Source organism: Pyrus communis, chromosome 2, assembly GCF_963583255.1.
Source record: "Pyrus communis chromosome 2, drPyrComm1.1, whole genome shotgun sequence".
NCBI lineage: Eukaryota > Viridiplantae > Streptophyta > Magnoliopsida > Rosales > Rosaceae > Pyrus > Pyrus communis.
In genome coordinates, this window is record NC_084804.1 from 311,364 (window position 1) to 333,596 (window position 22,233).

The 22,233-nt window shown below is 36.5% G+C and overlaps 3 protein-coding genes across 3 annotated transcripts; 2 read left to right on the forward strand and 1 right to left on the reverse strand.

Moving 5' to 3' along the window:
* The first annotated feature begins 1,675 nt into the window (after positions 1-1,675).
* Positions 1,676-2,137, forward strand: LOC137726862 (uncharacterized). The gene has a single exon (XM_068465816.1). The coding sequence runs from the start codon at positions 1,676-1,678 to the stop codon at positions 2,135-2,137; it is 462 nt and encodes a 153-aa protein (XP_068321917.1).
* Positions 2,138-2,552: 415 nt separating this feature from the next.
* On the reverse strand, positions 2,553-6,467 carry LOC137725930 (protein NAR1). The gene is made up of 11 exons (XM_068464772.1): positions 6,147-6,467; positions 5,938-6,008; positions 5,411-5,564; positions 5,050-5,236; positions 4,715-4,841; positions 3,964-4,138; positions 3,803-3,852; positions 3,562-3,730; positions 3,239-3,365; positions 3,012-3,103; positions 2,553-2,916 (listed from the first exon to the last, which is right to left on the reverse strand). Exons 1-11 carry the CDS (start codon positions 6,267-6,269, stop codon positions 2,764-2,766), a joined length of 1,428 nt encoding a protein of 475 aa, XP_068320873.1. The 5' UTR covers positions 6,270-6,467; the 3' UTR covers positions 2,553-2,763.
* A 3,474-nt stretch (positions 6,468-9,941) lies between these two features.
* Positions 9,942-10,654, forward strand: LOC137725667 (NADH-ubiquinone oxidoreductase 20.9 kDa subunit). The gene is made up of 2 exons (XM_068464436.1): positions 9,942-10,229; positions 10,317-10,654. The coding sequence occupies exons 1-2, from the start codon at positions 10,076-10,078 to the stop codon at positions 10,463-10,465; spliced, it is 303 nt and encodes a 100-aa protein (XP_068320537.1). The 5' UTR covers positions 9,942-10,075; the 3' UTR covers positions 10,466-10,654.
* Positions 10,655-22,233: the final 11,579 nt, after the last annotated feature.

Consider the following 22,233-nt stretch of genomic DNA (forward strand, 5'->3'; position numbering starts at 1 on the left):
TAATTAAGAAAAACTAGTTAATTAAATAATGATTGTGGTATACGAGGAGTCTTTCTCATTCATTTCCTTGGGTTTTGCAAATTTTTTAAATGATGTGACTGTCCACATCATATGCCACCTAAGATGGTATAGAAATGTGGTATACAAATATGGTATGAATAGCATTACTCGTGGTTGTCAACATCAAATGCCACCTAAGATGATATGAAAATATGGTATAAAAACATGATATGAATAATATTACTCGAAGAAATATGCTCTTTAAAAAAATTTCAACTTTTTGTTTCATTAATTTGCATTTGTCATTGTGAGATAACTAAAATGCCGAAGACCCAATACCGCGGGTGGTATAATTAGGAGTGAACCACATATATTCACATCTTAGATTGTGGTACTTCTTTTATCTGGAACTTGTATCGAGTTAACTTTTACACCAGCAATTTAGTTGGCCCTCTAAATTAACCAGAATCAAATCTAAATGTTTAGTTATGATCCTTATATTGTTTTTTACCCAAAAAAAAAAAAAAGGGTTTTGCTCCTTATATTGTCAACATTACAAATGTTGCACAACCTTCCCTTCGGTTGGTTCTTACCTAAAGTTTAATCCGAGTGATATATTTTGCTTGCAACACCTTATTTGTATGCGCATTTACCCAAACACAATGTAATGGATAAGTACAGAGTATAGAAACTTTAGTTGCACGCCTTGTCTAGATAATTATTTAGTTTTCGTCATCTTAGCAATCTTTTGGAGACTTGGAGTTTGGAGCTTCGAAATTTGAAAATAAATAATAGAGGGTGTTATAGCTAGGGGACCTTTGTGCTGCATAAAAGAAGCATCCAATCCATATCCAGTCCACCTCCTTGAGCAGCCGCAGCTTTCGTTTCTGCATGCCATTCCATTCCAAATACTCGAAGACAAAACATACATCGAGAGAAGAATGTTGGTCCGTTTGTCTTTGTCATATATTATTGTCCAAACCGCCCCTACATTCTTTTCCTTTCTTCTCTACACACAAATTATACGTGAAAAATATATATAAAAAGTGTGTGGCTCTTTATTACAGTTTAACATAACATGACATAATCAATTAAAACCAACAAAATAAAAATTTATGTACACAATGTGATTTATGTACAAGAAAAAATGATCTTTAATTACCAAATAATATATATGAAAATGAACTGATAATGTAAAGAAAGAACAAAGAGCCACCAAAACATTAATAAAAAGCTCCATCGTCTTCAAAGCTAGAGTATCATTCCACCAATTATTCCTCCAAACACTCCCTTCCATGTGCTTGTTTCTAAGTTACATTCTCTTTGGAATTTTCTCCGAACCCTTTTCTCCTTTAGCAGTGCCCTTGCCTCTTCCCCCACACTAGCTAAAGTAAACAAACAAACTCCCTTAGATTTGGCCACACAACCCTTTTCTTTTTGGACTTTGCTGCTTGGCTGCCGATTCTCATTCCCTACTGAAATTACTTTAAAAATACAGCAACTATTACTAAATCCACTTATTAGATTAATTAACTGGAGCACACAATCTTATAAAACATGCAAGCATCATGCATGTCACTATCCCCAAAATCCTATATATACACACACATGAAAGCTTAGAGGCAACTTCCCACAGCCCTAATTTTGAAGCTAAGTGCATCTCTTTTCTGATCAAATGGATAGAGAAAACCACGAAACGACTGTCGTTCATTCCTCCATAGCTCTACTGCAGGAAAGGTTTAGAGAGCTGCAGAGAGTGAAGGCAATGAGAGAGGAGAGAGAGGAGAGAGAGATTTCTAGAATGCTAGCTCTATCCTCTGACTCCGAACCAAAGCAGTTCACGGTGATGAATAGAAATCCCGCCATGCATAACGAGCCGACAAGGGCAAGGTTGTTTTTCCACCTTGATCATCTTGTCCACGGTCGTGGGACGTCGGCATCCGGAGCTTCTCTTTCCCTGTGGCCAACATTGCAGAGCAAGCATGAGGACTGTCCTCATGGGAAGACCGAGACACTGCTTTTGATCAACTTATGGCCAACTTTCAGAGACACCACCTCGTTAAAAACTTGTCCAAACAAATTTGAAGACTCGGATCCTAATTCTGACTCTGATGTAGATACTTCTCTTCATCTGTAAACCAACTTATACTTCTTCCAGTATTCCAGCATCAATGTAGTATTACTGTTAGATAGCTTTCTATATTATGAATACTACTAACTACGCTTCTACGATGCGTAGTGCGTATTCTTATTCATGCGTCGTATATCACATTATATAGTATGACGTATATCACACGCTCGTACATACAATTGATTACCTGATCTCAAAATGGCAGAAGAAACTCACGAAAGTGCTTTCCGTACACCTATTTTCTCTTTTGAACAAAACAACAACGAAAATAAACAGGGCGTACAAAAAGAGAGGTGTGTGCGCAAAAAGAAAAAAAATCATGCAGAAACTCTCCCAGTTGAGCACGATTGAAACAAAAATGGATACACGATAGAACGCAAGATTTGTGTACCAAAAACAATATACAATAGAAAGCAAGATCTATATGGTTTTTACAACCGCACGTAATTGATTCTTTTTCTATTAAGGTCATTTTACTATACAAATCAGTTTGGAAAAAACTGTGAACAAAATATTAGTTCTCTATATCAAAAATTTGACGACTCCCAGAAGATGACAAGCCTCGGTACTCAGATGGACCGTCACGGGATGTCCGCATGTTGTTGAGAAAACTGGAGTTTGGAAGGTGGCATTTACCAATTGTGCAACTGAGAAGTTAGGCTTTTCACGATAGGGTGGTACTCTGTGTGAAAGAGTCGCTTAGCTTTCTCTGAGCCAGGATGCTCAAGCCACTCATCGTATAAGTTTCGCACCAAAGGATTTCCAAAAGGATCAGCAACCAAGACCTGTACAAAATTAAAGGATTACCATTCAAAGCCAAAACAACATCACTATTCCCAGGCCAACGATAAATATAACTAACGATAAGTTCAGCACTTACATTTTCCATATAAGCTGCTTGTAATAACTGAATCAACTCCTTTGTGGATTGTCCGGGCTGTGACTTAATCTGTCCTCCACCATTCAAGCAACCTGTTTAATTCAGGTTAGTATTACTTCCAAAATCCCAAAATCCCAAATCCCCATAATGGATAATTCAACATGTTAAACCACATAATTATTTGAAGAATTAATGAGTAGAAAATTTTACAACCACCAAATAAATACCTGAAGGGCATGCCATGATCTCTAGAAAATGATAATCGCATTTTCCAATTTTGATTTTCCTGACAACATTTTGCAGGTTGCGGAAGCCATAACAGAGTGCAAATTTCAACAGAGTCTTCCCGTCCACCTAAATGAGAGGGCATCAATACTCCAAATAAAAATGAACAGAAAATGCTAATACAAGCAATTAGCCCCTAGATTTTTCCAACTATATGCTCTACAAGTACTATAGCCTATAGGGATGCAATGTGACAAAGCTTGAGTTACAATTACAAAAAAGCTACATTATAATCCTTCAAAACTATAAGAAGAACTTGACTCACTTCCAAAGTCACTTCTTGGAAGTCTGAATTTTTAACTGTTTTGAAATCAATAGGGCCCTTGATTTCTCTTCCAAAGAGCACTTTAGCACCATAACTGAATATTGTCTCCGCATAACCCCCTGAGCTTCCATGGACACCAAAAAGATGCCCTTCATTAAAATTTGTCAACCTAGCAGAACATGTTTGTTAGAATAATCAAAGCAGATGGAAGGAGCCTTATTGAAACTTTTACAGCTCTTACATGTTATCTAGGGGAGACTCTTCTAAGCCCTTGAAATCTACTCCCTTCAACTGCAATCACCAAAAGGAAGAAAGAAAACAAAGAGTGAATATAAGTCAGCACTATCTGGAAAGCTCAAAGTGGTAACCACTAAAGTGGAGATGGTAATAAGTATTTCTCACCTGTATGAGATCTAAAACTTCCCCGGATGTCAACACCGAATCTACCTCTGGAACCCTAAGACCTTCATTTTCATTATTTTCGGATTGATCGACTTCAAAAACGAAGTCATCACGTGAAGCCTCAAGCTTTTTATCATAACAAGGCATCACAGTTACATGGTAAACATCAGCTGGCCTGTCGAATAAAATCATTCAGGGATATGTAAATACTTCAGTATAATCATTCAATTTCACCCATAGAAAATTATCTACTTCAAATTTTCGACACTAAATAAGCCAAAGGCAGCACAAAAATCAGACGAGGTGGACTGAACCTGTTAACAAGTCTGCCTATGATCCAAGAACATCTAGTTGTCATAAACATTTAATGGTGCTAATATATGCTCGGATCTTGTAGAAATTTCTCAATTTCAGTTGTACTAAATAAGCTTCTAAGTAAAAGAGGATTTACATCTTCCCGATTGATAGGCTATCAAATGATACAGAATAAACTTAGAAAGAAGAAAGAGGGAGGAACAAAAATATTTTGACATGAATAACAACAAATTACACACAAGAATTTCATCACTGATATAGAATGGTCCAACAAAGCAAGCTATGTTAAAGCCAAAACTTCTCAAATTATACGTACATATTATCGAGCATCAATTATTACAAATGTTATGAATAGTTATCAGCCACAAGTGTACGGAAGGAATGATTCACATCACACTTATCGACCAAAAAAGGAAACAAAGGACAGAAAACATACCTAAGACCCATTTTTTGGCATACATGATTTTTAACAATAACTCCAATTGTTTGCTGGGGACTCTTCACCGATGAAATATAAGGCAGAACATAGGATCCAAGTTGTTTTTCGGCATAGCATATCCAACCTGCAATAACAGAACTATTTTATAGTGCATCGTAGAAACAATTTGCCAAATTTCTATAACACTAAGGCCAAAATGTCAATGCGCTAGTCAACTATTATCTTTAACCAATTAAAAAGCCTGCTGCAAATTAGTTAAATTTATTGAGGGAGGGTTAGCAGAAAAGAGAAAGATGCTAATACCGAAATATTATAGGCTAAGATATATATACCTGGGCATGCTGATGAAATCATAGGCAAGGAAGATTGATGCCTTTCATCATCAGATAACTGGCTTTGTTTGTACCTTGAGACGAACTCGTTACAAGATTCAACAAGAGTTAAATCCCTACTGGTACTTGTGTCAAATATAGCCTTTACACCCAAGGACTTAAAAAATGTTGTGAGTTTCCTAAAAACCTGCCAAAATTGAAATAAACTGCAGATGTTAAAATCCAATGCCAACAAGTGTGCTCGACTAACTTATTGCATATATTAATAGTGAACAGTTACTGAGATTGTACAGAAAGTTGAACTGAAGTCAAACAATTAAAAGTAGGGTGAAACGAAATGAGTTCAAATACTACAGATAACCTGAAGCGGCGAAACTCCAAAATAAACGGCAAGTGAAGCTCTTGATTGGGGAGATAGGGAGACAATGACAGCTTTTCCTTTTTCAATATTGAGAAGAAACTCATCCAAACTTTGCTTCTCCAACATAACTGTCTCCGCTGAAGTTACGCAACCACTGCAAAGTCCATAAAACCATAGTTATGAAACCTTTTTGCACGGCAAAAGGAATTCTAACTCGGTTGATCTAGCTGGAAGTTGGGAAAGTTTAAGCCGGCTATTCTATCTTCACAATACCTAGCCTTGCACAATATAGCAATATACAGATTCTACGCACCCTGACAATTTTCGACTGGAAATTTTGAAATGGTAAATATCATTACACCCATATATTGATGGTAAAAAGTCGACACACCAATTTGAAATAACAACAATAAGTAACATGGCAATTAAGCTATGCAAAACAATAAGTGAAGTTTAAATAAAAGATGAAAACTTAAACTTGATAGCATCACCAACAAATAAACCCAATAAGCATATGTATGAATTACCTGCATGCTAAGCAATCTTTGAGTGAAATTTTAACCGGTTCCGTTTTCACTTGCTTGCCAGAAGTTGAAACCTTTGCCAAGAGAAATTTACCAACAAGCTTAAACATTACTAATTCAGCCCCAATTAGGCAATCAGATAAAACAATCAGTAAAAGGAGCAATTTTTACTTCTTTATTTACCGGAAAAGTAAAAAAGAAGAGAAATTTACCTCAGGCTTGGCAGAGGGCTTGGTCGAGGAGGCTTTGAGGCCTGAGACTATGCAGCCCTGGGACGGTGCAATGAAATCGTTGAGATCTCCGATTCGAAGCGTCGCCGAGAACTTCTCTGACATCGCTTCGAAGCCGAAAATTGAGACCGCGGCCTTATTCGATGAGCCAAGAATTTAATCAGGTTCTGAAAGTTGGGGTTTTTTCGGAGGTTTGGAATTGGCAGAGAACAAGAAGAAGGAAGTGGGTCGAAAGCTCAGAGGCGGTGATTTGCTTGGTCGGTCATGAGCTTGGAAACTTGTAAAATTGATGTGAAAAACGTATAGTTTTTTTTTTTTATTAAAAAAATAATAAAAAATAAAAAATAAAAAAGGAAAAACCCAGTGGGCTGAGAGCAAGCCCAGCGTGGGCGCAAGCTCGGGGTACAGGGGACAGAACAAGGGCCCGAGGTCCGGTGGATCAGCTCCAGCGTGGGCAAGCCCGAGTGAAGGTGGAGGTCCGAGCTCCAGGCCCGTGGGGAATTGCCAACCTGAGAGCCTGAGGCCATGTGACGTCAGCGCTGACGTCAACCTGGCGTCAGGCAATATTTAATTTTTTTTTTGTGTCAAGCGCATGCACCCCACTCGCGCGTGGGGGCGCGTCGCCGACACAAAATCAGAAGAAAAAAAAAACTTTGTCAGTTACCGTTGGGAAGCCACGTGGCTTCCCACGGTCCGTTAGATCTCAACGGTTATTTAATTTGGACCGTTCGATCTCAACGATCAAAAAAATAAAAAAGTCTTATTTCATATCCACCGTTCAATCTGAGATCAACGGTGGATATTAATATGCTTTATAAATAAAAAAATTTTAAAAAAAATAGTTTTAAAATTAAGAAAAGTTACCATTGTGACACGTGGCACAATCTGGAGTGTTGGAATTCAAATTTTTTTATATCCAACGGCAGAGATTAATTAATTGAATAAAAAAATTTTAAAAATTCAAAAAAATTCAAAAAAAAATCTGAAAAGTCTGAAAAAATCTAAAAAATTTGAAAAAAATCTGAAAAATCTGAAAAAAATTGTAAAAAAAATTGTTTTTACTTTTCTATAAATACCTTCTCATTATCATCTACCTTACACAACAATTTCATATTTTCTCAACTACTTTCAATCACATTCCTTTCTTTGTCTCAAAGTTTGAATCCATTTTTTTTCAACAAAATGACCACTGGTGTAGGTACGAATTGGTCGCTTATTGAAGATGTTGCGTTGTGTACTAGCTGGGTTGAAGTTACTCATAGTTCGTTTACGGGTAATAAGATGCAGTTACGAGAAATGTGGAGTCTTATTCATACCAATTATCTTGAGAAAATTGGTGGGAAAAGAACCAAAGAATCGATATCCAGTCGTTGGCTGCTTCGTCGTTGCCTGATCTTATCAAGGTTTCCGGAACGGCTGGGCCTGCAGATCTGAACCGTAGCTTGGACGACTCGACGGGAATGTGAGGCTCTACCCATTCTTACTTCGTCATCTCTCCTTTTACGCTCCTCATCCTCTTCCCTTTCATTTCTTGCCCCCTGGTGATTGAACATTGCTTCTGATTCGTTAAACAATTCTTCCTCTTCCTGATCGAGTACCCACATCATCCTTGAGGAAGAAGAAGACATTGTAAGAAAGAAACAGAAACTATGAATAATAATACAGATTTTTGTGAAGAAGGAAGCAGAAACTATGAATAATGATAGAGATCTTGAGAAAATTGGTGTGAGATTTGTGAGGATGGATGGTGAATTATATGGAGGATTCAGAAAGGATTAAGTTGTATATAATGCCACGTGGCATGCCATCATTCGTTACAAATCTGATGGAAATCTATCCTCAAAGATTGTGAACAGATTATGACACGTGGCATGTCGTCATTCGTTAAAAATCTGATGGAAATCTATCCTAAAAGATTGTGAATAGATTATGACATGTGGCGCGACGTGATTGGTTACTAATTTTATCAGAAATCGATCACCAATAATTGTATTTTCAGATAATGACACGTGGCATAACGAGTACGATTAAAAAATTTATCGGAAATCCATCCCCAATAATTGTCTTTTCAGATTTTATGATAAGTGGCGCAACGACAACGATTAAAAATCTTATCCGAAATTACAAATAAAATTATTTTGTATTATTTAATAATACTTCGGATAATGACACGTGGCGCAACGAGAACGATTAAAAATCTTATCCGATATTACAATTAAAATTATTTTGTATTATTTTATAAATAAAAAAAAAATACTAATATTTTATTACCTATTGCTAAAGCTATTGAAGTGTAACGGTGGAGATGCAAATGCTATTGCCAGGGCTATTACTATTCATTAAGGGCAGTTACTGTTCATTAGGTGGATTGAATAGTGCATAGCCTAGGGGAAGGGCTCCAACGCTGGAGTTGCTCTGAGGATAATCCACGACTGCTCATTCGAGAAGGGTTGGGGTCATCTCCGGATCCCTTTCCTGGGATCCTCTAATCCTGAGCGTTCAACAAATAATGAACGATCAAGATTCAAGTACAAACAAATACGCTTTCATCTTGTGGGCAGCCCGTCGAATCCCACCACCGTAACTGTCATCATGCTTGAACCTCGACTCCACAGTCGACTTCTCGGATTTGAACTAGATCCGACAGAAACCGACGTCGTCGGAGCACCAGAATTGCCTGCATCCACCTGTTGCCCAACATCGCTGTAGCATTTACCTGCTGCCTCACATCGCCGCATCACCGTCCGACCATATCGGCAATCCAATGCAACCACTCGATAAATTGAAAGTAAAATTATGGATTAAATTTGGGAAATCAGGTATTATAGAGCCACTGGAATTTCCAGTTCATATCATGAACTCTGGAGATAGCTCTCACGTTCTGTAAGCCTCTGCCTCCATATCTTTTCTTTTGTAAGCCTAACAAATCCGTCCATACCAGCACAGACAATCCGCTTTTGCTGTCACCACAACCCAGACTTGAATCTGGACCGTTAATTGTTTGTTGAACGCTCAGGATTAGAGGATCCCGAGGATTTCCAGGAAAGGGATCCGGAGATGATCCCAGTCAGTTAAATGAGAATACTTTATATATTATTTTTTATTTGACCTAACTAAAGAATATCAAAAGTTTCTTATATTTTTAAACGGTAATTTCAATTTAAACTCTCAAGTTTCGGTACAATTGCAATCTCATACTACATCTTTAAAATATTTTATTTTATACATTTTTATTCTTTTATTTCAATATCATACATGAATTATATAATATGTTAAATTGACTGTTAAGTGATGGGGTGATAAATATTGTGCAAAAGAAAATTATTTATCAAAAAATGGGCCAACCCTTTCTTCTCCAGCAGCCGCACACCTTCGATTATTTATCAAAAAATGCCCCAACCCTTTCTTCGCTTTCTTCGACAAACAAAGCGAGACGCTCCACAACGTCACTATTTTCACAAATTGAACTCGGATTTCCATCTTAAATTTTCTAAATGATTTTCATAATCTCATTTTTTTTCCGCTTATTCATACACACGGATTTATATTTCAAACATTCACAAGTCTTACAATTATGCCTAACTTATAATGTAAAATCACGTTTGTTATTGACAACTTATCAAGTGTAAAATATTGACTCATTGTTTTCCTTTCGTGAAAGTGTCGCAAAATGTTACACAATTTAAATTTGGGCTTTCAAAAAAGCCCATTTTGAATAAAAGTACTTTTGATGGCCCAAAAGGCAATGAAGAAGACAGACCCACGCTACACAATACCGAATGGAGTCGTCATCTGCGTGACTGCGTCCAGCGGGCGAGAAGAGAAAGCTTAACTGCTGAGCTCAACAAAACCAGAGCCTGAAGGGTGTCACGGCGTCGTTTTCGAAGTAGAAGTGGAAGGAGAGAACAAAGATGAACACAGACATCACAGCGTCGACGAAGCCCGAGTACCCGGTCATAGATCGGAACCCTCCATTCACCACCGTTGTCGGCAACTTCGGCACCCTCGATTACTTCCGCTTCGCCACCATCACCGGCGTATCCGTCACCGTCGGCTACCTCTCCGGTATCCGCATGCCCTCCGATTTTCACGTTGTCTTCAGTTAAAGCAGTAATCTTGATTGATGAATTCTAATTTGTGTGAATTTGACAGGGATTAAGCCGGGGATTAGAGGGCCGTCAATGGTGACCGGAGGTCTGATTGGGGTAATGGGCGGATTCATGTACGCTTATCAGAACTCGGCGGGACGCCTCATGGGCTTTTTCCCCAACGACGATGAGGTAGCTCGTTACAAGAAATGAAAATGCAAATTCAGTGTCCACATTTCTAGGGTTTCTCTCTAATAATCAGATTGTCCTTTTTGTGCTGAATTCATTCATGTGATACTTGATCTGAAATCTAAAGTTGCAGTTTTTGGATTCGATGTCAATGCTGTCGTTTAAGTGTGTTTTGAAATGTCATACAACTGAATAACGTGCTGCTTTTGCTGATCTGATGCTACACGAAGTAGTCGATTATGTTGCAGTTTTAGCTCTGAACAAGTTGATTTTATTTGTGATTTGTTCCAATTAACAAGATGTTAGCACTATGATTTAGAAGCATGGGAATTTATACTGTATTGGGTGAAGCTTAACATGTTGTTTCCAGAACTGTCTTACTTTTATTTGATTGTTGATTAGAGATTCTCCGGTTTGCACTTCTTGTGAACCGTTGTATGCACGCACTGATGATCTTTTAGGGGTTTGAACTCTAAACCCCAGCATCCCTTTCCCTTCCCCTCACTCCATATTTAGTCAGCAATGTAGTATACAAGTTCGGGAGCCTGATCATTTATGTCTTTTGCTCTTTCATGATAGCCTCGAATTGGTGATAGTTGTCAAACTAGAATTGAACATTTATATGTTAGCGGTTGTGTAGTAAGAAAGTATGTCTCTTGATATGCTTTTGTGATTGGCATATGAGAAGGATATAACTTCCAATAATGAAAACATCATATTCATTGGAGATCAGTCAAACTCTGACAGTGCTAGTTATGTGATTTTACTTACGGATATAGATTTTAGTTTATGAAACTTGTGAACCTATGTCTAGTCTTCGAGAGGAGACAGAAAACAGGGTGAGGATGGTTTTGCGAAACTGCTAAGGGTTATAGAGTAAAGTTAGGACTCCACAAGATTGCTGCATGATTTTCTGATTTGGATAGATAATGAGCTGTGTCATAACATATGCAGTGAGCTTTTATGGGGGAAGAGGGGGAGGGGGAAATGACCAGCTCATTTGGGGTTTTTTTATGCAATAATATTTGCTATTTTACCCCTTCTTGAAAAATCTACTCTTTGGTTAACACACTGTCATGTGAAGTGTTGAAGATTAATGATAACAAGTTAGGCCGTCGTTTCTAATGCAGATACTGTTGTTCGATTGTTAACTTGTAGCACACATTATGTCTTTTTTCTTAGATTTGTCACTTGTAGTTATTTGTGTTGATAAAATGTGTACAAAATAAGTGTGTTTAGCGGATTTTGTACAAGTTTAATATCAATGGTGGAGATTAGGCTTTGTAAAGTTAAAAATGCAAACACTTTTACGCGCTATTGACTTTATGCAAAACGAAAGAAAAATAGAGATTAGGCTTTGCAAGTTTAAGTACAATTATAGGTAGGTTTTAAGGCACCTTTGTTGCATTCAGTTGGGTATGTAGCAGCTCCTTGGGGTTCAGATTCATCAAGTTGGACACCTGAAGAAGCAGTGATTTTGGGTTTTCTGGCAACATTGAGTTCAAACCTCAAAGAATTAACGTTTTCGAGTGTAACAGCCGAAATTTTCAGTAGGGACACGAGTGGCAGTGTGGTGAACAGACCTCTCACCCGCCGTCCCACCACCTATGGGTAACCCTAGGGCTCTGCCGCCTCCTCCTCCTCCTCCTCCTCCTCCTCCTCCATCATCATTTAACAAATCATTATCATCACCCGCAAAGTAAGGTCAGTAACGCGATGCCGCTCCGCCCCCATATCCAGTTTTTATTTTCCTTTCTCCGCCATTCTCACCACCACCGGGCGGCGTCAAGTAGAGAGTCCTTGCCTCTGATGATTAGAATTAAGAATTATTTGCGCAATCCCCCAACCGAAAAATTAGCAATTTGATTTATTTTGATGTGTTGAGACTTCCCCAAGAAAATTTGACATCTCAAATCTCAATTCAATTGTGTTTTGAAACGCTGCTGGAGTCTGGACCCACCTCGGATCCGGTGGGCGGCACTTATCCATCCAATCCAACCTCGAAGGATTCAACCTTCAACTTCAAGTCATCAAATTCAAAGCATATGGCTGCATGCCGAATTGAATAATGATGTAAATCAAGAGTTTATAAGTGCCAGTTAATTAATTTGATCGATCATTATTTTATTTGATGTGTCCCTGTCTTATTTTCTTAATTGGTATTATAAATTGTGATTAAAGATAATGCTGATCTCATCCCACTTCCCAGCAGCACCCGCACCAGGCATGGCAGGCTTTTGGCCTCGCTTTGCTTAATTCCTGTATCCTCCCTTTGCGCAAAGTAAAGATATGCTCCACCGACTAACGTACAAGATTGCAAATTACAAAAGGGTAATCTCCTGCTTTTAAATTAAGATGACATATTTGCATTTTGCGTCAGACGGGGACCCAATTCCCTTTTCCGAATGTTACTATAGTGCGTCATGAGTCACGACCACTTTGAGATTGGACAAATTCTTAATTTACTAGACATAATCGCTCCCTGTTGAATGTTAATCGTGATGTGCACACTTTTTTATTCTTCTCGACTTTATTTTTTGTTTTTATTATGCTTGCACTTTCATTCTCATTTGATTTATACGTTCATTATAATTTTGAGATTTTAATTCACTCTGAATCTCTATGTCTGAAATTCGTAGACCGAAAGATTTGAACAGTTCAAGAGAAAGCGTACGGGCCTTTAAAATTTTTGAATTTGTATAAGGCGCACTGTTAACACAAAAATTCGGAAGGATCTCAATCCATGACTTTGACATACCTTTTTTTTTTCCCTCCCAATAAGCCAATGCCAACGAGTTTTTTTCATTTTCTTTCTTAATCATAATAAATAGTAATCAATCAAATAATTAATCTCTCAAGCATGCATACAATTAAGAGCAGCTCTAGTGTAGGAAAAGCCTCCGAGGATAACTGCCTATTGACTCCCTCCAGTGAATAATAACTACTTTTAATAAACAGTAATTGTCTTTTGTATCTCCACTCCTAAACTGAATAGTCATGGCAATATGCAATAAAATATTAGTAATTTTTTATTTTTTAAAATAATAAAAAAATAATTTTATTTCAAATTTCGAATATGATTTTTAATTAGTTTTGTTGTACCACGTTTCATTACATAAGAAATTACAACTCAAAGTATTCAAGAAAATATAAAATTGTGGTGTAAGATGAAAGATAATGATAAGATATTTATAGAAAAATTAAATCTTTTTTTTTTTTAAAAAAAAATTTCGGATTTTTAATTAATTGTTTACATTTTTTATTAATTTTTTATATTTTTTATTAATTTTATAATGTGGCTGACATCATCTTGACGTCAGCCTTGCATTAGATTGCCCTAAGGCACTCGAGCCTACCATTCAAGCTTGCCCTCCCACTCGGGCCCCCCCTCAACCCAATTGTCCGCATGAGCTGAAGTAAGGAGGGAAGGTAATTGGATTGAAAACCTCCCCGATCCACCGGGCTATCCACAACAATGGAGCTGCTCTCAGTTGAACTGGTCGTCACTAGGGCAATTACCTGACGTCGATGATGACATGTGTAGGCCCCATTCATGTGACGTTGTTTATTTGAAATTTAATATATATATATATATTATATTATTGTTGGCGGTGGGTGGAAACGTGTAAGTATATGGCAAAATATACGTAACAATGACACACAACAGCAATATCGGAAATTTAATTCGCATATATTATACAGCTACAGCATATATAGAGAAATACTGAAATAGAATAGAGAACACATCAACCTTATTAATTTCATCTCGTCGTCTCATGCGTTTACTTTCGATTTTATTTTTGGTCGTCTCTGAGTTGTATTGTAAGGTCACTTGTGTTAATGGTGGGATCCTCAATTTTAGGTGCGAGTGTCCTACACATGGAGGTTCGTCCAACCATGCAACACGGGAGAAGATAAACATTGTGCACCATAATATATATTTGTATACTCTAAGAATATGTGTATTTAACAAAAATTGGAGAAGAAATGATTTGGAGAACTTAGAAATATGAGAGAAGTAATATAAAGAAGTTTAGTGAATCAACTACGGATCAATTAGCTCCTAGTTGATATATGATCTTTAAGTATTTGATTATGAATTTTAAGGAGAAATTTATACTTTTCTAATTTCATGTGTGTTAGTAAACACATTAAAAAGGTAAGAAGTGAAATTATTTGTGTACGTATATTTTAGCAATGTAAAAAAATTAAGAATTAAAATGATTTCAATTCATATTTCTTGTTGTAAGTTAACATATTGTAACAAGAAAAATTAGAATTAATTTTTTATTGTAAGTCTGGTTTTAGTGATTGTGATATGGTAAAGCGAGTTAAAGAATTTATGTCACTATAAGAGCTGCTAATGACTGAAATTTCTCAGCAACAACAATCAACATTATATGACACACCCCAACCCAGAAAGTCCACTTGGACCCTGAATCGAGCTGTTCTGGCCGACACCTGGAAGGTGACGAAGCCATAAAATGTGATAGTGTATAAAAAGTGAATAAATTTGAATCTAAAAGTGTCTAAATACCAGAGTGCGCTACGAGTGGGAGCGAACCCATTTCACACGCGATGTCAGAGCATAAGTAAGGTACAGTAGTGTGGGTAAGAATCATACCCTTAAAAGTAGCCACCAATACTAAGATTAGCTATATATCCTCGTCGATACAAACTCAACAGTTAAAACCTGAAGGGGTACAAAACAGAAAGTGTGAGTAAGCAGTAAAACCAAGCTTCCCAAAACTATTACCTTTCTAACAGTAATAACCCCTCACTGTAATTCCCTTATCGTTTTCTATAGGACAGTACAACATATATACATATATCCAAACCATACTCAGAAATGACTAAAACCACGGTTTGCCATCAACTCTATCATACATTAATAAGTAGGCCAAATGAATTTAATCAATACAAAGTGATATATCAGTCAGAGTCATCTAAAATGACATGTACAACTTATCCATATCTCATCAATCATGACTAGCATATAAGTCGGAGTCACCTATAGTGACATGTACGACTTATCCATATCTCATCAATCCTGGCTAGCATATAAGTCGGAGTCACCTATAGTGACCTGCATGACTTATCCATATCTCATCAATCCTGGCTAGAATATAAGTCGGAGTCACCTATAGTGACATGTACGACTTATCCATATCTCATCAATCCTAGCTAACATATAAGTCGGAGTCACCTATAGTGACATGTACGACTTATCCATATCTCATCAATCATGGCTAGCAAATAGCTCAATAAGTATACCTGCACACGAGTCGGAACCACCTAAAGTGGTATGTACGACAAGACTGGGTGTAAATAAATACGCTCAAGTGCTACGATCACGTGAAGGCTGTGCGAATAATTGGGGGTCACCTACGAGTCGGAACCACCTAAAGTGGTCTGTACGACAGGACTGTGCACCTACCTTGGATCCAAGGTGAGCGTAAGGTGCGGGAGGTGAACATCACGTGAAGGACTGTGCCCTGGCCACGGGCGGGAGCACTAACACCGGGGTGCAGGTTTATGAGCTCTCAATGCATCTCAATATAATATGTGCAACTCATGGCAACTAGTACGACAGTATCGAAGTTGCCTAACACATAATTGTAGTCATGCTATAACACAATCGATTCAACTAATACCATAAACTCACCTAAACTTACTTGGATGTCCTGAGTTCACCTTTGCACTTGAAAGCATTCCCAATAATTACATGCAAGTAATATACATATGGATATACCATAATGCAATCTAATACTCAACCATGTCGTAGCATTTTCAATTATAAACAATACGGTGTGAAGTGTACAATCAATAACGCCCTACTCCCGAACTACTTATTTTCAGGGATAATTATCCATGACAACCCAATTAACACTAATTAACTAACTAATTCACAAAACTAAAACTTGTCTTTACCAATTTCCTTCGCATTACACAATTTCTCAAATAAGGCTTTTGTCTCAAATATATTATGGCTGCATCTAACATCTCGTTAGACTGCCTACGTACCCTAAACAGGGATCAAGCCATTCGTAGTTCATATAGTACTTCAAGTATTCACAATAATTATATATGAAAGTAATATACCTAATCAATTTAAAAGTGTCGACAGAACTTTCAACAATATGTACGATAAAAAGGAAAAGATCCATTCACCTGGAGTCCACGCTATGATTTTCTAGCGCACACATTGAGACGTCTTGAATGATTGGTCCCTGCCACGAAGTCCAAAAGTGGATGGAAGATGGTCAATTTTGCCCACAAAGCCGGCGGGTGCCTAAAACTTTCCGACGTCGATTTGTCGTCTACGGTGGTCCAAAGGGGGTCAAGGTTGGTTGGGTTTTGCTCCTGGGATGATGGGCTACAAAGCCCAAGTGGTGGCATCGGCCATCGCTTTGCCGATTTGCCGGAAAATCGTAAAGGGTGGGCGGAGCACTATTGATTTTCGTCAACTTTCGTGACCTCAAACCGTCACATCCAATGGTTAATCAAGGTGGTTCTTGGGTGGGTTTTGTAGAGGAGAATGAGAGCTTCAAAATGGTGGTGGTGGCATCAAAAAACTCCACCGGAGTTGGCCGAAATCGGCCTTGGAAAATGGACTCGCGGTGGGTGCAGGTGGACGGAAAGCCACTTCCTTTTTCCCTCATTTTTTTTTTCTTTCTTTCCTCCAATTCTGATTGGGCTTCCCCCACAAAGTGGGGATTTAATTTAAATAAACACTAAACCTTCAATAACCAATTTCGAACGTCCGTAACTATACCGTTATAATCCGGACTTGCAAACGACTTTCGCCTATGCGTTCACATCCACGAGTATTACGAGAATATGTTAAAAGAATAAGTCATACGTCTCTCTAGACGATGGTCAACATAAGTTAAAGCCCTTACCTCTAGGGCAATTTCGTAAATTCACGCTTTTAAAATAAAACAAAACGTAAAATTTGGAACGGGTTGTCACATTATATATATATATATGTATATGTATATAAAGGAGAGAAATTTTAAGAGGCTCTTTCAAAATTAGAACTTAATATTTTTGATCAAATGTTTCATAATATTGAAACGAAAATAAACATTAAACTAAAAAGGGTAAGAGTTTATAAAAAGATTTCATTACAATTTCCTTAGTATTTATGTATATGAAGATTAGAATGAGATATATATATATATATATATATATATATATATATATATTACTGACTGTATCGGGTATAAGCTATAAAAGTTGTTCATGTCCGTCCGATTCTCCAAGTTACTTTCATGGTGAAGTGGTGGAGATAATCACGTGGGATGATATTGATAGCATCATTTCATTGATGAAAATTAACTTTGACCGGCACTTACTTTCATGTAATGTAATGTAATGTCATGGTGATGTAATAAGATAAGAAAGTGGGTGCAATGTAAGCCATATATGCCACATAATAATTATAAAAACAGATCTATCTTTTCCTTTGGAAGGAAAGGAAAGCAAGCCAAACCAAACTCCAAGATTCTCCTTTAAGATTTTATAATCAACATCGATCGATCTTTACCATCATCATTTAGCACATCTCACTTCCCCCACAAATTAGCACCACCTATGATATGACCTATCTATCAGATCAATTACGTGGGATGGGGTGGGGTGGGAGTAAAATTCGAAATTGAATTCTCTCCGAGGCAAAATCTTCGGATTCTTCTGACCCAATAATAAGGACAGTTGGATTTTGATTAAACGGCTACAAACAGGGAACTTCTTTAAAAGTTATAATAAATTTAGTCATTTGATCAAAATTCAACGGTCCCGTATTAATGGATTAAGAGGATCCAAAGACTTTGCCTCGTAGAGGATCCAATTCCGTAAAATTCCCCTTTAAAACATGTAAACAACATTAAAGCGCTAATTAGCTTCGATGATCCTTGGTGCCTTTTATGTCATCTTTTATATCTGCAACATTAGCCATATTATTAGAATATCAAAGTGCTAAGGAGATTTTTTTTTTTTTTTTTTTTTTTTAAGTGAGACTTTCCATAAACATCTCATAATTTTGGCATGAAAATAGATGCTAAACTCTGAGATGGCAAAAAGTCCAAGAAGAATTCTATTTTAAGAAAATCTTCTTAGCATTTATCATATTAATATTATCAGTTGCGTGGGTCTTAGTTATTATATAAGGAGAAAGTCTTGTGTGTATTCCGACGTTCATATAAAGCACTAGATATAAGGGGCGAGGGAGGAAGTCTTGTGTGTTCCGACTTCCGACGTTCATATAAAGCACTAATATTAGGGGCGGGACTGTATGAGTGTTGAGTGACCAAAACAAGTTAGAGTTTGGGTGCCTTTTTCGTGGATTGAACAATTATGTGTTGTATTTAAGAATTTCTCCCGGAGAGTTATGCAACTAATGGTAACACAATTCTTATATTATTAATGAAGGCAAGAGTTAGCTAGCTGAGTGAGATTATCTTAAATGGCACATTAATTCTATTATGTTAATCCTTGCATATGATTTCTATCAGCTAAAATGAATCTCGTCAATTATGTTATCTCCGAATGTAACTTACACACCGTTGTTTATTTTTTAATCTTAAATTAAGTTTAAATAAACCAAAAAATAATAATAATGAACAGATATAAACAGTAGCTTGCAAAACGAGGAAAGAATATATGCCGATATTTTTCTGTATGGCCACTACTAGTACTGTCAATGACCATGAACATGTTGGACAAACAGAATAGTTTTTTTTTTTTTTTTTTTTATATTAAAAAAAAAAAAAGTTATGTCAATTGTCTTAGAGCGCGTTACACGTAGGTACGTACGCATGCATATCATCACCACAATCACATGGTAGGGTAAAGAAGGCCATGGTCGTTGGCACATCCTTATCTTACGACTCAAAATCCAAATTTAGAATCTTAACGTGATGTAATGATTGGTCCCCCCGATTACAATCATTTACACGAATGAAGTAAAACTGTCAATTCTGCAATATGATATTTGAAGGGATAATGTTAAGGAGATCAAAAAATTTAAAATTAAATTTGCAAATCAAATAATGTGATTGTTGATGATTGAATCATTACTTAAACGTTGATTCATGTGTTTATTTTCTATTGTGGACACATCATTTAGTTTACAAATTTGGTTTAAATTTTTGATATGTCTAGCATTATCTTATTTGAAGCGCCATAAAAAATTTATCTAAGATTTCATTAGAGTATATGATGTTCATTACCATTCTAATTATGTACTAGTTTGGAAAAGTTATCGAAGCACATGTTATTATTTATATAGAACAATATTCCTCCGCCATAGAAGGACCTTTGCACTACCCATTCACTGAGTCACTGGCCACGACTCGCGCCACCTTCCTCTCCTTGTTGCCATGGTTGCGTCACCAAAAAGAGGGTAGATTGAGTAAGGGGTCGACGGAAGAGAAAGATAGGAGAAAGAGACGTGGATGTTATCAACGGATACTTTGTAATTAATTAGGTATGAATGGTCCGATTCAAGGTTTGAGAAGAACTCCAATGAAGGACGTTTGGCTGGTGGGAGTGGACGGTGGTGCAAGTGGTTGATGGGGGAGAGCAGAAGACATTTGATTAGAGAGTTAAATGATGGATAAGTGTCGTTAATTAATTATCTAGTTAGGCCACGTAGAACAATCAATATCCTGGGTTTTGAACGTTCAGGACCCACATATTATCCTATTATATATGAGGATATAATAGAATTATATTTTATAAAAATATTAAGTGTGATAACATAAGTGAATTTGTAGCACTGACGTATTTTAATTTAGCATTCACATATTCTCACATAAGGGTAGTTGATTAAGTTGAAATGATTATTCATTGAGAAGTTTGAAAAGTTTATGTAAAGACGACATTTACATAGGGATATATATGTTACTGAGAATTTACAAAAAAAATTAGTGTGCATTCCAAACTTTAAATAATTAAAAATAAAAATGCGCTTAAGAGCCATGCATAATGGATTTTTTTAACCACCAATACCATGTAGCTATATATATATATTCTCATATTATTTCATGAAGAATACAAGTTGTGTATATTTTTATGCAACTCCCATAATTAGGTAGTCTTATATAGATATTCCTAATCATATAGGTTTCATCAACTGGGTTCGATAAAAAGCATTATCTTGACGACTATACTTGCTTTTGTTTTTTCGTAATTAGTTTGATTTAATCACTTAAATTTTGTTTGCTGCTGCATATGTCTCAGCCCTGTCTAGGGTTATTTTTGTGTTCCAAATTAATTAAATTTGAATTATTTATATATACAAGAGTCAAGACTTGCAAGCGTTAAGAAAATCCAAGCCTAATTGTGTATTTAATTTGTTTTTCTTGAAAAATTATAATTAGGGTTTTGGAGGCTTCACGTTTAGCACCAGATCTTGTGTTCCCCGGAGCGAAGAAGACGCTGATTTCCACGTTATCGCATATTTTAATAATTTCTAAATTTTGGGGGAAGCTCCAAGAACGTGAGGCGTGGCCGCGTGGCAGCCTCCAGGCCCTGCTTAAAAGAAGGCCCTTCTCCGCCCACTATATTACGAGAATACCATTTTACACTTTGTCCCCAGGTTCCCGAGTGCAAAAATTTTCCAATCCGTACCAAGCGAATCAACTGGAAACGCGCATGGTTTTTGACATTTTGTCTCAATTTACTTTGAACGGCGAAACGACTGACCGTTTGCAGTCGAGAGTGAGTGATAAGTAGCTCGGCAACTGAAGAGTAATATTAATTATTACGTAAACTAAATTTATAAACTAAATAATGTGTCATCAATAGAAAATAAGTATGTAAATAAATACCAAATAATAATTTAATCATCAACGACCAAATTATTTGATTTTTTATTTACGTGGTAATTGTTTTTTTTTTTGTCAAATAATGAATTTTGTTAGATTAGCCACTAACGTGGTAAATTGGTAATTGTTAGTCTATCTTTACTAAACTGTGTTATTTTCCAACTCTCTCTCTCTCTCTATATATATATATATATATATATATATATATATAAACAAATATTAGACAGATATCGGACTCAAATAGCCTGTATATTATTTCTTTGAATAACAGAGTAAAGCCCACTTGTCTCAGTTAATATTAGAGGAAAGAACCGAGTAGTGACCCTATGTATGAGAGGGTCAAACACTTAAGCTGGTTGAATTTTGATTTAACCGAAGCTTGACTACAACAAACTATTACTTAATTAAACTTTGGTTATATGTATGTTTTTAGTTTGCCAAACAGTCAATAACTAAATTTATTCATTTCATGTTACGAAGAATTTACCTGTTTAAAATTCTAATGTAGACTATGCTCTGGTACATGGTAGAAAAATTCAAAGCACCCTCTCTCGTCTTCTTTCAACTTTCATGATGGACTAAAACCCTTGCTAATTATCTTTCTTGTTTCATATTAATTTACATTTATATTTTTGACATATATTGTTGAAACCAAGTTATGTCTTTAAGATGTTTAATTTCCAATTGTTGATATAGTTGATTCATAATTAACAACAAGACCAAACGAAGGAGACCAAATTATATAGGATCATTTCCCTAAGATCATTTTTAAGATGGTTAAACCGCTTGTTCGATCAATGATTTAAGTTTATGAAATGAAGAAAGAATATGATGGGATTAGAGTAATCCAAGATCATAATAATTGACCTGTGAATATATGAATTGATGAAGCGCGTATGCATGGATTATATATGTATATATATATATATGGCGACCAAAGAAGAAGAACAAGAACGCATT